The following is an 18,724-nucleotide window of genomic DNA, read 5'->3' as shown; positions in this document are numbered from 1 at the left end:
TGGGGAGGTATTAGACAAGCTGTCAATACTTAAAAGATGATAATGCACCAAATCTGGTTATACGGAAGGATATTAGAATCATAGGGTCATAGAGAAGTACATCATGGAAGCAGACCATTTGGTCCAACTCACCCATGCCAACCAAATATCCTAAATAAATTTGTTCGTGTTTGCCAGCATTTGGTCTGTATCCCTCTCAAACCTTCCTATTCATTTTCCCATCCAGGTGCCTTTTAAATGTTGTAATTGTACCAAACACCACTACTTCCTCTGGTAGTTCAGATCATTCTATACATGCACCACCCTCTGCATGGAAGTGAGAGTGGAAATTTGATGAAACACTGAGAATCTTTCAATCATCCCACGACTCTGAGATGGTGTTGGAGGAATGGAGAATTGCAGATGTTACGCCACTATTCAAAAAAGTTTGTAAACATAAATCCAGCAATAACAGTCAGTTTAATTGAGGAAATTTGTAAAAACAGTCATTTAGGATCGAATTAATAGTTACATGAAAAAATAGTGGTTAATTCAAGACAATCAGCATTGATTAGTAGGAAAAAAAACACTTCTAACAAACTTGGAGGAAGCTTTTAAGAGGTTGCAGAGAGTGTTGATGAAGGCAATGCTTTTGATGTGTCTGTGAACATCCCATAAGGTGTTCAATACAATGCTAAACAGTAGACTGTGAGAAAAGCTGGAGCTAATGGAACAAAAGGGACAGTAGCAACACAGATGCAAAATTTGGCTGAGGGAAAGGAAACAGTAGTGGTTAATGGGTATTTTCTAGGCTGGGGGAGTATTTGTAGTGCTGTTCCACAGGAGTCAATAATGATCTAGAGCTTTGCGTACAGGGATAGTTTCAAAATTTGCAAGCACTAAACACCTGGGTGCATTGTAACCTGTGAGGAGGACAGTTTAGAACTTCAAAATGACATTGATAAATGAGTGGATAGATAGGTGACAAATGAAGTGCAGTGCGAAGTGTGAGGTGACACACTTTGGCAGAGAGAATATGGAGAATCAGTTAGAAACAAAAAGTACTATTCTAAAGAATGTGCACGAGCAGAACAAGCTGGGTGTATGTGTGTCTAAGTCATCAAAAGTGGCAGGATAGGAAAAGAACAGTTATTAAAGCATATTGTATTTTAGGCCTCACAGGGCAGAGAGTACAAGAGCAGAGATTTTATACTGAAATTTATATCGCATTACTAGTCAGACCTCATCTGGAGTATTGTGTAGAGTTCTAGGCATCACATTTTCGGAAGGATGTGAATGAATTGGAGAAAGTACAGAAGCAGTTTACAAGAATAGTTGCATTGATGAGACATGTTAATAATGAAGAAAAATTGACATGTAGGAAGAGAAGTGGGCTGATCAGCCCCATCAAGTCTGCACTGTCATTCAGTGAGATCATGGCTAACCCAATAGGCTCAACACCAGTTTCCTATCTCATGGTTTCCTAAAACCCTTGATTCCCTGAATGAAATCTGTCTATCTCAGGCTTGAATATACTTAATGACTCAGCCTCATCAGCTCTGCAGTAAAGCATTCCAGAGATTTACTACCCTCTAACAGAAAAAATGTCCTCTCATTTCTGCCATACATGGCATAAGGAAATCCTCTGCATCTGGAATCAGCCTAATGAGCTTCTCTGCACTGCCCTCAATTACATTACATCTCACCTTAGATAAGGGGACCAAAGTTATTCACAGTATTCAACGACTAGCCTGCATTTAGTTTTAATGGCTTGTATATTAGCAAGGTCTCCCTATTTTTATACTTCATTCCCTTTACCTACCTTATTATCTGCTGAACTTGGATGTTAATGTTTTGTGTTTCATGACCCCTAAATCTCTCTGCTGTAGCTTTCTGTAGTCTTCCTCAATTTAGATAATAATAGTTCTTCCATTCTTCTTGTATAACTTCACATTTTTATCAACTTATATTCCATCTGCCAGGATTTTGTTCACTTGCCTGACCTGTCTGTATCTTACTGTAGACTCCTTGTGTCATCATTAGTACTTGCCTTCCCACCTACTTCTAATATTGAAGTTAAGCCCATTAATGATAATGTCACGAAAAAATCTTCTGAAGGCATCATAACATTGCCTGTAAATTTCTCCCTGCTGGTGTCAATAAAAGTTGGCAAGGTTTGCTTTTAATCAGAGGCAACCCAGTTTAAATAGGATTAAGTTACTTAGAAGCACCAAACTCTCGATGCATAATTTTGGCCAAATATACTTTTTATTTAGCTCCCAAGGTGTTCCCATTGTATTTTCCTCTCTTTTTTTAGAAAGATGAAGGAATAATTTTCTTTTGTGATGTGCTCCATTCAAAATTGCAGCTTTAATATCAATTCTCCGGCATTCCCAAGGTTTAATTGCTAACAAAACCAAGAACATCTTCATAACTTCTGCCACTAGCCTGGCTTTAGATTATATGTTCCATAAGTAAGCACCATTTCCATGCATATCCATCGTTGTCCCTTATCTGGTATCTCTGAGGGACATCACAGATTCTTTCTGGCTTTGTAATTCTTGCTATTTGGCATATTTCATTAAATTTTCTTGTATTTTGTTTGTGGCCTTTAAGACCTACCAGTCCTACCACTGCTGGTGGTATGCAATTTATTTGTTGATTTTGTCGAACTACACCCTCTATCTTATCTTCTTTTTCTGCAACTGCTACAATGTGACAACCCCTCCTATTAAGAAGGTTCCTTTCAACAATTCATGATCTCTTTCTTGGAGTATCACAGTTCAGACCCTGGTCTGAGCTTACCCTGCGTTTTCTTGCTTTCCACTTTTGTACTTCACAGTTCCAATCCACAGGCCTAACCTCCTATCCCTCATGCTCTACATTCAGCATTTTTTTTCAGAGATCTTCCCTGCTGCACTAATAACATAATCGCATCCCTTTATGATTAGCCCCTTCCAGCAACTTTTTTGACTTTAACACCCACTTTTGGCAGTTGACCTTTGGGACCAACAGCTTTGTTTTGATGATCAGAATTAATCTATCCACCATGAGACAAGCTTTGTTACGTACTTTTCTAATTAACCTTGTGACAATGCTGCCCCTTTAACAAGGTTATTTTGTCCTTGGTGTTTCTTTCAAGAGAGGTCATAAAGGCAGAGGTGCGCAAATATCTGAGCAAGAACCTGGTTTAACGATGAAAGATGAATAGTTAGTTCTCCCAGTTCAGATTTCTTTTTAGTTTATTTAGGTTGTAACAGTCAGAAGCTGCTGCAGTGTAGAAAGGTTCCAAGCTTCAGCAGGTGGTTCCTGACTGACTTTCTCTCTGAAATCTATTTGGAAGTTGTGTCATCCTGCCTGTAAGAACTTGAGTTTGAATTTACCTTTTGCCAAGGGGTGTGTTTATAGGATGTTATGGGAATTGGAATAGCTCCTTAGTTACGTTGCTATATCGAGTTGGTTGGTTTTCAAATAGTTAAATTCTGTTTGCTTTTGTTCATGTTTGAACTATAATGTTTAAATAAATTCTCTTTTTGTTTAAAGAGAAGTAGTATGACTAGCTGCATCACTCCTAGAATATCCAGTCTGGATCTGCCTTGAAAAAGCAATTTATTGATGAATAGAGAGAGATTGAAAGGAAGAGTGGGGAATGTAGTTTGGTTCATGTCCTTGGGACATTCAGAAATGCTTTATAATCAATGAAATATTGGAAATGTTAGAATTCCCTTCTCAATTTCTCAAACTTAACATCTAACAGGAGTACTTTTGAAGTTTAATGACTGTTGCAATATAAGAGCATGTGACAACAACTATGCATAGCAAGATCCCACACATTTCAGTGAAGTGCATAACCAAATTATCTATTTTGGTAGAGTTGGTTGAGGGATACATTTTGACCAGAATATTTGCGGAACTCTCAATATTCTATATTGTGCAATCTTGTATTCCACTTCAGTTTAATGTCTCAATCAAAAGACTTCTTTTCTGATGGATCATCATGTGTTCTCAACTGAATAACAGTGGTTAACATTAAGATCATATGACAAGATAGTATGCTGATGAAAGCTCAAATACTTATCAAATTTGTGTTTTGTTAGGTTTTGGAAAACGTTTTGAAGGTTTTGTGTTACCTCAGTGGAAGACCACAGAGTCTGAATTTAAATGTATTGAGTGGACTTGTTTCAACTATTGACAGGTTTGTAATGTTACAGCGTCTGCAAAAAAATGTGTGTGTATATATATATATGTATGTATGTGTGTGTGTGTATAAAATATATATATTGTTCAATTGTGTGGAGGTGTTGTAGAAGCTGCAAACAAGAAAAAAATGCAAAACGGCTGTTTTTAGTTACACTATGGTAATATGTGTTTAAGTATTTTCTTGATCTAATCTTTGATTGTAGTCTGATCTACATCGGAATGTAACGAAGTGTTTCTTGACCATTTTTAGCCTGTTAGTACACAAAACCAGCAAGACTGCTTTGTATAAAGTAGCAAACAATTTGAAATCTTCACTGGCCATTTTGCAAACTTTACACTGCCCACAATATGCAACCTATTGTGAAGAAAATACAGGTATGGTTTTACCTTGGTTGATAATTTTATAGCATTTCAGTTTGTTATGAAGTAAAAATTGTTCTGCATACTTGAAATATTTTCATGGATGCATTTTTAAAATGAAATATTGAGCCGTAACATTACTTGGCGAGATACAGCATTAATGATGCTAGTTTGATATTTTCTGTCTTTGCTATAAATTTAAAAGCTTTACCTCGAACACTTTTTGTGTATTATTTTGCTGCTTTCCAGGTCCTGCAAGTTGTGATAAGTGCCTATTTTGTATTGCTAAAAATAATTATTCAGTTTCATTTTCAAGCAGTTTCATGTATACTGCAGAATGATCATGCAATAGACAGAGCTAAGTAACTCCACAATCAACGAATCAGCTCAAAGCTTTACAGTCCTACCTCCTCTTAAAAAAATACTCTGAATGAATATCCTCAATGAGAGGTGCCCCCAGTTCATATGTACAGAAGACAAATTGCGCCTTTTGCATTCATGTTCTGGCAGAAGCACCAAACAGATGATCCATTTCACCTTTCTGCTAAGTTCCTGACATAATAGTGCATAGTTGTTGACCAATCCAATTTACTCCATGTGATATCAAGAATGACTGAAGGCACTGGATGCAGCAACAGTTGTGGGCCATGACAGCTTCTGGAAGTAGCACTGAGGAATCTAATTGACTAATCTGGTCAATTACTGCCCTAGTAGTCTATTACTACTCAATCACTTGTTACGTGATGCAAGGTGCTGTGAACAGTGCAAACAAGTGACCCTTGTTCATCAGTTCTCATCAATACTCAGGGGGTCTCATTATAGGTAAAGGAGTTTAATTCTAGGGATTAAATTATAATAATAACATCTTTGAATTACCGTTGACTGGAAACTTAATTGGTTCAACCACATCAATACTGTTAATTTAAGAGCAGATCAGAGGCCAGGAATTGTGCACTGAGTAATTCACTTCCTGAAGCTCCCAAAGCCTTTCCACTATCTATAAGAGCATGTCAGGAGTATGATGCTTGCCTGTATTAGTGCAGCTCCAACGACTCCAAGACGCTCAACACTGTCCAGGACAAAGCAGTTTCCTTGATTTATAGTACTGAAGTATCAACTCTCTCCATCCTCCTCCTCAAAACAAAATCATAGTTCCATAAGATGTTTTAGCTATATCTGTTGGTTTAGTTATTGGGAAAAGGAGGAAACTGTTATTTTGTATTTTGACTATGCTAATTTTTAATTGCAGGCATTATCAATCTTCCTGAAGACAGACAGAATCAATTAACAATGGATCCTAAAAGGTTAGCCATGTTGATAATTAAGTATTCAAAATCTCCAACCTAGTTGTGCAATATAATTTCATTCCTCGAACAAAATTGTAGATTTTGAAATTGATTTTGTACTTTAAATTATCATTGATCATATAATCCTGCAGCTTTCACCCGGAGATCAAGTGGCATCAGAAGGAAGACCGTCTTATGCTAAATGTCAAGTTGCGGAATTTTACAGAACATTCATGTAAATTTGGTCATTGCAGAGTAGTATTCAGGTAAAGTCAATGAGCGTGTGAATCGCTTAAAAAGACAATCATTATCTTTGATTTTTATCTGATGCTTTGCATTCAATTGCAGCGCCTGTGTTGGTACCAAATTATATTTGGCAAACTTGGAACTTAAAGGCAGGATTTTAAAGGAAAAGAGCTCATGTGTAATTAAAAATGAAGAGCCTGTTATAATACTGTTCAAAGAAGAGAAAGGTGAATGGAGCAGTTTGCTGAAATTCAAGGTAATTGTAGTGAAACAAGTTACAGAACTTGGAGCAAAATCTATACCTGCCTACATTTAGTTCTTAGTGTTAACAGCTGCCTTGCTTCAAATAGCGTAACACTGTCTCAACAAAAGAGTTGTTTCAAAATGCAGTTTTTCTGAATGTTGCCATTTCAGAGCTGCTTTTGAATTTGGTTGAATTTTCTATTAATATTTCTGTTCACTTCTTTCAACTTCTATTTTCATTTGGGTAATAAAAATATGAGTCTCTGTTAAAAGGAGGGTGAAACTGTAATTGGTAAAGGAAATGCTTATAGGGTGTTCGAAATGATATAATATACTATGACATATAATGTGGTTATCTCTCAAACATTGATAATAATAATGCCCAGGAACATGTTGACCTCCAATCATGAGTTTCCACTCAAAATGGGTGAAAGCACTCCATGTTCTGCTATGACTTCTGTTGTTAGCAGCAAGGATATGACTAAAGTAAGTGTAAACTGGAGATTGCAGTCTGCTATTTCTTGATGAGAGACATGGGTTGGATTTATATTGATTTGACAGAGGGTTTGAACACTGAATTTAATATTGGAGAGGAGAATGAAGATACATTAAGAGGCAAAAAGTACTTGAGTAAAAAATAATTCACAGATCAAAGGTGGTGGTGTTCCCATGTATCTGCTACCCTTGTCTGTCTTAATGATAGCATTATGAATTTGGAGGATGTTGTCTGAGGAGCTTTGGTCAGTTTCTGCAGTGCATTTTGTAAATGGTACACACTGCAGCTAGAGTGTCTGTGCTGGAGGGAGTGGATACTTGTGGATGTGGTGCCTGTCAAACCAGCTCCTTTGTCCTGGCTGGTGTCAGGTTTCTTGAGTGTGATTGGAGCTGCACTCATCTCTGCAAGTGGGGAGTGTTCCATCACACTCCTGACTTGTGCCTTGTAAACAGTAACTCAGTTAAAAATCACACCACACCAGACAGTCGTCCAACAGATTCATTTGGAAACACTAGCTTTCGAAGGTGGTTGAACTGAGGAAGAAGCAGCACTTCAAAAGCTAGTGTTTCCAAATAAACCTGTTGGACAACAATCTGGTGTCGTGTGATTTTTAACTTTGTCCACCCCAGTCCAAAACTGGCACCTCCACATCAAAAAAAAATGTTAGCAGTTTCTCTGTATATATTCTTCCTGACCTGATTGTTCTCTAGCATTTTCTGCTTACTTCTGTTTTCCAAATGTATTTTCCTCTTGTTCCATATCAATCTTTATTTCGAATCATAGCTCCCATTATAATACTTCAGAAAGAAGTGCTGTTGTACTACATTATTGAAATAGTTTTATTTACAGTCTGACTATGTGCCCATCTTTCATTCCCTACTTGCTGAGCCTTGAGTATGTTGTTTGCAGGAAAGCGCAGAGGACTGTATGTAATGAACACATGGGTTTCCTTTGAAACTGAGAGACTTATGTTTACTGCATAATCACTAATAACCCTTACTGTATGGATCTCAAATGCATTTTTGTTGCAGAATCCAAATGTTACCTTTGATTTCAACTACCTCGAAGAAGTGGCAGATGATGTAACTCTTCCGATTTGGAGGGGTAAGATTGTTTAAGTAAAAGAAAATCTAAGCTGTATCATTGTTCAGACATTGAAATTAACAATATAAATGCCACACTGGTCCTGTTTTAGCATTAATGAAAATAATAATTTTGCTTTTAACCATGATAACCAACATATTTGTCTTTTGCACATAATTTATTGGATATGTTTCTTTCTTCTACATCTTTCCACATCTGTGTGGTCTCTTGAAGCAGGTAATTTAGAGACCCTTTGAGTTGGGAATGACCACATAAGATAAATCTAATTGTTTTTTTCTGAAATCCCTGTTCTAGTTAATAGCCCACATGGAATGTAGCATGGGAAACAATTGGAGTAAACACATGCTACTTGGATTGCAGAACCATTTGAAGTAGTATTTTTCAGGTGTCATTGTGAAATGCTGTTTTAATCTTTTGAACTTGAGGATTGGAAGAGAGCCTCAGTTTTCTGACTATATTACAGCTGGGAGGTATTGACAGACTGTGAATCTTGGGGAAAAATATATATCAAGAACACAAGGGGAAACAAATGTGCAGACAATCAGAATATGCAATTTAGAGCAAACATTTATGCAATATTAAATTTTGGATGGCTTGTGGAACACAAGATCAAACAAAATAAAGCCAGACAAAAAGGAGAGTTTTTCATTTTCATAAATAGAATTGAAGAAAAAAATTGGATGCCTACAAAAACCGAAACTGTTTAAGGAGCCACATGATAGTGTAAAGACAGTGTCTTTTATCTTTCTGTAATTTTAATTGTGGAATAAAATGAGAAAATAATGGTTTTATGCACCAAGAATGGTTGGAGAATTGCTGCATGCTTGAAAGCAAGTAACCTAAAGATCACGGTAAGCACGGTTTATGTTGCTGGTGTTCAAACAAGGATTAAAGTGTAGTTGCAGATGAACTTGAGCCATGAGGCTGTGTACAAATGGAGCTTTGGTATTTGGTACAAGTAGCTGATTGGTTTATAAACAGCAACTGTGTGATTGGTTCTCAGGTAGCTGAAAGCTTGGGGCATTGAGCAAGATACAGAGAGGTTATTAGGTACCTGGAGATCTCTCTGTCCTCTACATTAAAAGCCACTTTAAGCCAGAAGGAAACCATTCCATCTTTCTTTCAGATGTTGAAAGCCCAGACTGTTAATTGATAAATCAGAGACCTGGAGTGAACTGGTCACCCTATGCCACTTGCAAACCAGTGAAAGCCTCTGGAGAAGTCAGATGGAGAAGCAGAATTCTGACCAGTGCAAGAATCCCAGCAATCCTGTGAACAGGAATGACTGAACTGCCTTATCTTTCCCTCCACCTATAACACCAATGTTGTTTTTTTCTGCATGTGTGTTTAAAGGGGAGTTTATAATGGGATTAGAGCTTTAATTAGTAGAATTAATAGATAATTTTTAATCAATCTGAAATAGAGATCGTAATATCACAAAGTTCAATATTAAACAAAGAGCAAAGAGAATTTACAGCCCAGGAACAGGCCCTTTAGCCCTCCAAGCCTGAGCCAATCCAAATGTACTGTCTAAACCTATTGCCCAATTCCTAAGCATCTGTATCCCTCTGCTCCCCACCTCCTCATGTATCTGTCCAGACGCACCTTAAATGAATCTACCGTGCCTGCCTCTACTACCTCTGCTGGCAATGTGTTTCAGGTACCTACCACCCTCTGTGTAAAGTACTTGCCGCTTATATCCTCCTTAAACTTTTCTCCTCTCACCTTTCATTATTGAATCCCTCACCCTGGGAAAAAGCTTATCTCTATCTACCCTATCTATACCCTTCATGATTTTGTAGACCTCAATCAGGTTCCTCCTCCTTTCCCCCCCCCCCCCCCCCCATCATCATCTCCTTTTTTTCTAATGAAAGCAATCCTAACCTACTCAACCTCTCTTCATAGCTAGCACCTTCCATACCAGGCTACACACTAGTAAACCTTCTCTGCACCCTTTTCAAAGCATCCACATCCTTTTGGTAATGTGGCAAGCAGAACTGTACACCGTATTCTAAATATGGCCAAATCAAAGTCTTATAAAATTTTAACATGATGTGCCACCATGACCACCCTGTCTGATAAGGCAAGCATACCATATGCCTTCATGACCACTATCCACCTGTGCAGCCACCTTCGGGTTACAATGGACCTGAACTCCCAGATCTCTCTGCTCATCAACTTTTCCCAAGGTTCTTCCGTTTACAGTATAGTTCACTCGAGAATTAGACTTCCCAAAATGCATCACCTCACATTTGCCTGGATTGACACCATCTGCCACTTCTCTGCCCAACCTCCAGTCTATGTTCTCCTGTATTCTTTGACAGTCCCCTATGTTTTCTGCTACTCCACCAATCTTCGTGTCATCTACAAACTTACTGATCAGACCAACAATGCCGTCTTCCCAATCATTTATGCATATTACAAACAATAGTGGCCCAAGCACTGATCCCTGTGGAACACCACAGGTCACCTTTCTCCATTTTGAGAAACTCCCTTCACTACTACTATTCTGTCTCCTGTTGCCCAACCAGGTCTTTATCCACCTAGCTAGAACACCCTGCATACCATGTGACTTCATTTTCTTCATTAGTTTAACATGGGGAACCTTATCAAACACCTTACTAAAATCCATGTATATGACATCTACAGCCCTTCCTTCATCTATCAACTTGGTCACTTCCTCAAAGAACTCTATTAAGTTGGTAAGGCATGATCTACCCCCACAAAACCATGTTGCCTATCACTGATAAGCCATTATTTTCCAAATATAAATAGATTTTATCCCTCAGTACCTTCTCCAGCAACTTTTCACCACTGACCTTAGACTCACTGGTCTGTAGTTACTGGAATATACCTACTACCCTTCTTGTACAGGAGGACAACATAAGCAAACCTCCAGCACCTCACCTATGTTTAAGGATGATACAAAGATATCTGTCAGGGCCTCAGCTATTTCCTCTCTCGCCTCCCTCAGCAACCTGGGATAGATCCCATCCGGTCCGAGGGATTTGTCCACCTTCATATCCTTTAGCCTACCCAACACATCTTCTCTCCTTATGTCAATGTGATCCAGAGTAAACAAACTTCTATCTCTAATCGCAGCATTCATTACCTCCCATTCCTCAGTGAAAATTAATATAAAGTAATCATTGAAAATCTCACCCATTTTCTTAGGTTCGACACACAACCTTCTTTCCTTATTCTTTAGTGGACCAACCTTTTCTCTGGTTACACTCTTGCTTCTTATATAAGAATAAAAGGCCTTGGGATTAAGTTTGAAAAGGATATAAATCAGTCAATGATTAAGATTCAAGACTGGAAAAAGGCAGATTCTGGGGGTCTCCAAGTTGAACTAGAGCAGGTCAATTGGAAATGCATTTTGTGGATCTAACTGTGGATGAAAAGTGGGAGGACTTCAAATGAATGATTAATAGAGTGCAAGTGAGACATATACCCATGGAAATGAATATGGGATATCCAAAGCTAGAATACCCTGAATGATAAGGATATTAATGAATAAAAAGGACGATTATGATACATATTGAAATAATATTAGCAGTATAAATGAGGAAGTGTATGTCAAATGCAGAAGAGAGGCTATGGTTAGAGTAAGGAAAACTGAGAGGAAATATGAGGAAAGGATGGCAGGCTGTGCTAAAATGAATAGTCAAATGTTCTTCAAACATATTAACAGTAAAAGATTTGTGAAGGATAGAGGAGGGGAAGATAGTGAATGTGAAAATGATGCTGAGTGACTTCAGAGGGACATTCACAAGTTGATTAAATGGGCAGACACCTGGCAGGTGAGTTTCAGTGCAGAGGAATGTGAGGTCTTATACGATGCAACTTCTGATTCAGACCTGTCTGTGGGAAAGGACATAAGCAAGGATTGTGATTTTGACTGGGGCATTGTCTGTAAGGTATGATTCTGCAAGTATGACTAACACAGGCTGTTGCTGGACTGGTTTGTGTGTCTGTTCTTTAAATGTTACACAAGTCTGCAAATGTTGGTCAGGAAGACTTCACAGAGACAGGTTTGTCATTGTCACTTTCGATGCCTAGGTCAGCACTGGTTGGTCCCATCTAGTTCCATTTCTTTCTGGCCTTCCGGGGGTATTTAAGAGCTTCTTACATTGTCTGGACCTGGAATCACAGGCCAGAAGAGCAGATTTCCTTCCCTAAGGCATATTAATGAACCATATTTTATGATAATTATCAATAGTTTCATCATCACTTTTAGTGAAACTAGCTTTAATTCCAGCTTTTATTAATTATATTTAAATTCCACCTCTGCCTTGATGGGATTGAGCCCTTACCCCCACACTGTTAGGTTGGGCTTCTGGATTACTTGTCCAGTGACATTATAATTTGTCTACGCCCGGATAAGCCACCAATGCATCATTGGGTTGGTGCTATCTCATTGAATCCCAATACAAAACGATGTACAACTTTACCTTCTCAGCCTGTACTTTGAAAGTACCTGATATTATGTTAGAGCACATAGATTGAAGAAAATCAAAGGACAGAGCAGTCTCAAATTCACACATTGTTGCCAGTCTCATCCTTGACTACTATTCCACCATTAGTTAAGCTTGAGATATATTGGTACAATTGCAACCAGTTAATGTAAATTGCCTATTGGGATTGTAGTCTTCTATGACAATCAAATTTATAAATAAGTAGTAAGAATCTTAATAGGAAAATTCCCTGCAAAATCAGATTGGACACTGTGTCCTTTTGTTCTTTGATGAATTGTACACAGAGTATCAATGGAATACAGGCTAGTCAGTCCTCCTTCCTGAATACCACTAAATATGAACCATCTTGCAATGACTGCTTAGATGGGAATGGATATTGAAAAAATACCTGGAATGTATCAATGGATCTTTCTGAAGAAGGTAGTATTTGGCTTTGATTCTAGAAATGATCTTTCCTACTTAAACACTGAAGCAGTGTCTAGTGAGAACTAGTGATTTACCGTCCCTCGCTTCTAGTAACCTCAGAATATCTGATGTTCAATATAAAACTGTTCTAATTTAAGATAATGGAAGGGAAACAGATGAGCTTTGGATTACAAGCTCTAGTACTTAGTTAAAATGGTTAAATGGTGAGATGAATAGAAGAAAAATATTTTTATGCCGAGAATGAGAATTGTTTTAGACATACAAATTAATATAAGAATATCATAAATATTAATTTTTCCTCTTAATCTTTGATAGATATTAGAAGAAACGAGAAACAAGTAGTAATGGAACCCATCATTGATGATTATGATAGTTTAACCAGTACTAATGATAGTTCTGAAGAAGATTACTGATAACTCAGGTAAATGTCCATGTTAAAAGTTAAAATTAAATATTCTTTTGGTTATATAGATACTGGTCATTTTTGTATTTTGCGTTGTGTTCTGTTTGGTCAATATTTAATTGTTGGATAGTTATAAAGTATTAAACTGTTCTATTTAATAATCTTTCAATTAACAGGGCAACACTTATGTGATAAGTAGGGGTGAAACAGTACACCTATCTGCTCATAAAGGTGTGTAGATTCTAGAATGTAAATGCCCTCTTATCTGAGGGTATAAGATTGAAATGAGACTGACTGACTGCCCTTGACTTGAAGGTAGCATTTGACCAAGTCTGGCATCGAGGAGAACTAGCTAAACTAGAGTGGATGGGAATCAGAGAGAAGACTGTCCACTGGTTGAGATCATATCTGGCACGTAAGAAAATGATTAGTAAGTTTACAGATGACACCAAAATTGCAGGTGTAGTGGACAGCGAAGAAGGTTACCTCCGATTACAACGGGATCTTGATCAATGGGCTGAGAAGTGGCAGATAGAGTTTAATTCAAATAAATGCGAGGTGCTGCATTTTGGGAAAGCAAATCTTAGCAGGACTTATACACTTAATGGTAAGGTCCTAGGGAGTGTTGCTGAACAAAGAGACCTTGGAGTGCAGGTTCATAGCTCCTTGAAAGTGGAGTCACAGGTAGATAGGATAGTGAAGAAGGCGTTTAGCATGCTTTCCTTTATTGTTCAGAGTATTGAGTACAGGAGTTGGGAGGTCATGTACAAGATATTGGTTAGGCCACTGTTGCAATATTGTGTGCAATTCTAGTCTTCCTATCTCCTTCCTATTGTGAAACTTGAAAGGGTTCAGAAAAGATTTACAAGGATGTTGCCAGGATTGGAGGATTTGAGCTATAGGGAGAGGCTGAACAGGCTAGGACTGTTTTCCCTGGAGTGTTGGAGGCTGAGGGGTGACCTTATAGAGGTTTACAAAATTATGAGGGGCATGGATAGGATAAATAGGCAAAGTCTTTTCCCTGGGGTTGGGGAGTCGAGAACAAGAGGGCATAGGTTTAGGGTGAGAGGGGAAAGATATAAAAGAGACCTAAGGGGCAACTTTTTCACGCAGAGGGTGGTACGTATGGAAAGAGCTGCCAGAGGAAGTGGTGGAGGCTAGTACAATTGTAGCTTTTAAAAGGCATTTATATGGGTATATAATTTGGAAGGATATGGGCCGGGTGCTGGCAGGTGGGACTTGATTGGGTTGGGATATCTGGTTGGCATGGACGAGTTGGGCCGAAGGGTCTGTTTCCATGCTGTACATCTCTATGACTATGACTCTATAACTCTAAACCATCTCTGCAGGAGTTCTTCAGCATTAATATTTTCTAATCATTCTTTTCATAAATGTTATGATGAACCTCTGAAACTAATGGGACTTGAATCCAGGCATCCTGACACAGACATTAGGGCATTACCACTGTGCCACAAGAACCCTCGTTCTCCAGGATAGTTTTATAGACCCAACCACCTTCAGGTGCTTTATCAATGATCTCCCCTCTCCCCCAGCCCCCCACCAACACTCCCATCATAAGGTCAGAAGTGGGATGTTAATTGACGATTACACAATGTTCATTGCTATTCGTGATTCCTCAGATACTGAAGCAGTCCATGTTCAAATGCAGTGACACCTGTGCAATGTTCAGGTTTGGGCTGACACATGGCAGGTGACTGTTTGAACCACACAGTGCCAGGCAATGACCATCTCCAACAAATACGAATGTAACTATCACCCCTTGACATCCAGTGGAATTACTGTTGCTGAATCACCTGCCATCAACATCCAGCGGGGTTGGGAATCAAGAAACTGAACATAAATAGTGTGGCTATGAAGAGATCAAAGACTAGGAATACTACAGTGAGTAACTCATTTCCTGACTCCACAAAGCCTGTCCACCATCTATGTAGCACAAATTAGAAATCTGATGGAATATTTCCCATTTGCCTGGATGGATGCAGCTCCAACAACGTTCAAGTACCTAATCCACAAACGTTCACCCTGCACCACTGAAGCTCAATGTCAACAGTAAATGCAATTTACAAGATATATTGCACAAATTTACCAATGCTCCTGAGACAATCGTGGATTTGGAAGTTTCTATCAGGAGATTCAAGGAAACACCAGCATTTGCATGTTCCCTCCATCATCCCTCCCTCAGCATCTTGATTTGGAAATACACCGTATTCTGGTCCTTCATTGACACTGTCAAATTCCTGAAACTCCTTCCCTAATGGGATTCTGCATCTACCTACATGAAATGACTGCAACAGTTCAAGCAGGCAGCTCTACTATCATCTCAAGGGCAAATAGGGATGAGCAATAAATGCTGGCCCAGCCAGCAATCCCAAACCCCATGAAGGAATAAAAAATCCTTAGTTTTTAAAGTTCTGAGCAATTGCTCATCTGTACGCTTCTTAATAGCCTGTTTTGAACTCAGTTACCACAATTTTTAAAGAAGGCTTAACTTTATTCTAGATGTAAAAGCCATTATTGTGTGAATAGTTGAAGTTCATGAGGTTCCTAAATTCTATTTGATCTGCCAAAATTGCAAAACCACATCCTGAAAGAAGCTGGACAACACTGAAATCAATGTCTGTATTTCCCCATGTCACCTCACCTGTGAGCATCGATTTTCCATAGGGCTCTCGGTAAGCACTAACAGCTGTGCTGTTATCTCTATCTCACATTTTGGATTTAAATGCATTCCCACGTTAGTGGGTTGTCTTAATTGAAATTAATTTTGATTTTGTGAAGTAAACCTTGAGTTTCACCAAAGCTGATCATTCCAACTTTTAGTCAAAGATGTGATTAACTGCTTATGTATTGTTTTATTTTTAAAACAATTAAAGAATAGGAGAATCGTAAATATAATTACTCATAATGGCTAACAAATACATTTTTAATATAATCTATGGGCAACATTATTAAAGCATTTTCACCATCTATCTCAGTTGCTTTTTTAAAAAAAGTATGAATATAGTTGAGACACCCAATATTCAAAGGCATCTGTTTACGTATCCTTTGTATAGAAAGATTATTTTGAAAAAGTCTAAAAGCATGAAATCCATTCAAAACATGAGATTTGGGTAAGTATAAACACTTATATGCATTCATGGAGAAATAGGCCAAATGCAAATATTTGGGAGATATTTTACATCAGTTCAACCTTCAACCTCGACACCACCTCAGAAAATGACCTTAGTATATGGTCAGTATAGAGATTGCCTTGGGTTTCATTACTCTAGCATGTATTAATGCTTATCTTGAGTTCACCCAAGAAACATACATCCTTAAGATATATTGGTTTATTTGATCAATTCCTGAAATACAGGTGACACCTAGTATTGTTTGAAGAGTTATTTTATATTTCAGGTTGTTAAGTTCTTGAATATCTTTGTCACATCACACTTGAATTGTTTTTAAATAATTTTAGATCAATTTTTAAAGATTTTTGTTTCTAATTCAATTTTTCATCTTATCCAAAGGAACTCATGATTGGGGTGGAAGAGGAAACAACAAATTCATTTTGAAGGATTAGCATTCAATTTATATGAAACCTTGGCAGATCTGAATCAACGGCCTTGTTTTGTGAGAAGAACAAGTGTTGCTTGTTTCACAGATACTACCAGATTTGCTGAATAATTCCAGCATTTTCTGTTTTCATTATCAAAGTAATAACTTGTCAAATTCGCTAAATGTTTGATAAGATGACAGCATCATCTCCTGCATTGGATGGGAACCTAATTGTGGAAACACACGTCAAAGTTTGTGACAGCATTAATTCTCTCGCTCTGCATTCAAGCAACACTAATAACAATTTTAGGCTGTAATCTGAAATGCTGATCTTTTATGTTACTTATGAAGACATCCAATTTTGTTCAAACATGTTTCAAACAATTTTACAACCTTCTGTGTATGTCCACTGGTTTAACTTATGGTAAGTTGAACCTGTCCTGCATTATTTGTTGCAGTTTAGTAGTTGTTGGAATATTTGACTTGAATACCATTTTTTTGAAGTATTAATTATTAAAAATATGTATGGGATAATCTTAAGTCCCAAATGTACAAACAGCTAACAATTGTTCTTCCTGACCAACATAGTTAACTAGCTGTTTACAAACTGTTTTTACTAAATTAAGGGGAGTATTGCAATGGCTTCATTTTAAGCCAGGGTAATCTAACTATCCCAAGCATGGACATCAGAGTACACATGAGCAGTGCCACACGGCATCCAGTTATTATCATCACACTTTACAAAAACAAAACACTACAAAAGCTGGAAATCATGAACTCAGTTTGTCTCTCCACAGATGTTGTCTGATGTGACTAATCCCAGTGTTTGTTTCACACCCTTGCTTATTTGTTTTACATATACTAGCTTCAGTTTCAACTTGTGTCCTTGCCCCCTAAACTCCACTCATTGCATAAGGATGAAATATTCCGCACCAGTGATACAACTACCACTTGAGAAAAATAAATATTTCCAAAATTTATCTATTTGAATCCCATTTCCCTGTTCTTTCCCTATATGTTGTACAATTTTCAAATTTTTGTCAAGTTCTCCCTTTAGCTGACCTTGAGGTTTCCACACTTGTTATAATAAGCTATTATAATTACTTGAGAAAGAATTGACCTTGCAAGAACAAAGAACAATACAGCACAGGAACAGGCAATTAGCCCTCCAAGCCTGCACTGACACATTTTGTCCATCCATACTAAAACTGTTTTCACCTACAGCATCCATATCCCTCTATTCCTTTCCTATTCCTGTATTCATCTAGATGTTTATTGAATGCTACTATTGTATCTGCTTCCACTATCTCGTCTGTCAGTATTTCTAGACACTCACCACCTTTTGTGTGAAAAACGTGCCTCACACATTTTTTTAACCCCCACCAAAAAAAACAAACGCATTCTATCCAGCCTTTCTTCATAGCTAAAATCCCCCATACTAGGCAACATATTGGTAAAACCTTCTTGTACCCTCTCCAAAGTATCCACGTCCTTCTGGTAGTGTGATGACCAGAACTGTACGCAGTATTCCAGGTGTGGTCTAACTAAAGTTCTATAAAGCTGCAGCTTAACTTGTCTGTTCTTATACTCAACGTCCCTTCCAATGAAGGCAAGCATGCCATTGGCCAACTTCTATTCTTTCATACACCTCAGGATATCTTCATTTGACATAAAACAAACAATATTTTTAAGGGACAACAGTCCCTCTAGCAAACATTGTCTGAATTTGCATGTGGCTAAAGGTCTCACAAATTGCATTGAAATTATCAACCAGTCAATTTACTGTTTTTTTTTTATTGAGTAAATGTTAGGTCCTTGGGAGATTGAGAACTGGACAAGTTAGTTTATAAAATCTGCAAAATAAATATTTCTTTTGTGATGGTTCATGTGTGCACTAATTTCACTTGATTAGGTTTTCAATTTAAAAAAAAATAAACTTATATTT

At 37.8% G+C, this 18,724-nt stretch overlaps 1 protein-coding gene across 1 annotated transcript in view; it reads left to right on the top strand.

Annotated features, from left to right (window-relative positions):
• Positions 1-18,187, top strand: part of tdrd12 (tudor domain containing 12) — a 145,632-nt gene extending 127,445 nt beyond the window's left edge. The window contains exons 35-42 of the mRNA XM_043707523.1: positions 4,077-4,174; positions 4,430-4,554; positions 5,789-5,843; positions 5,978-6,091; positions 6,174-6,327; positions 7,842-7,914; positions 13,134-13,239; positions 16,752-18,187. Of these exons, the coding sequence (XP_043563458.1) occupies positions 4,077-4,174; positions 4,430-4,554; positions 5,789-5,843; positions 5,978-6,091; positions 6,174-6,327; positions 7,842-7,914; positions 13,134-13,231 (717 nt within the window). The 3' untranslated portion in view covers positions 13,232-13,239; positions 16,752-18,187. The remainder of the gene's footprint in view (positions 1-4,076; positions 4,175-4,429; positions 4,555-5,788; positions 5,844-5,977; positions 6,092-6,173; positions 6,328-7,841; positions 7,915-13,133; positions 13,240-16,751) is intronic.
• The last annotated feature ends 537 nt before the right edge of the window (positions 18,188-18,724 follow it).

The sequence above is a fragment of the Chiloscyllium plagiosum genome, chromosome 17 (genome assembly GCF_004010195.1).
Source record: "Chiloscyllium plagiosum isolate BGI_BamShark_2017 chromosome 17, ASM401019v2, whole genome shotgun sequence".
In the NCBI taxonomy this organism is placed as follows: Eukaryota; Metazoa; Chordata; class Chondrichthyes; order Orectolobiformes; family Hemiscylliidae; genus Chiloscyllium; species Chiloscyllium plagiosum.
Note: the sequence above shows the minus strand (reverse complement) of the source record. Positions and strands in the feature narration are given on the sequence as shown.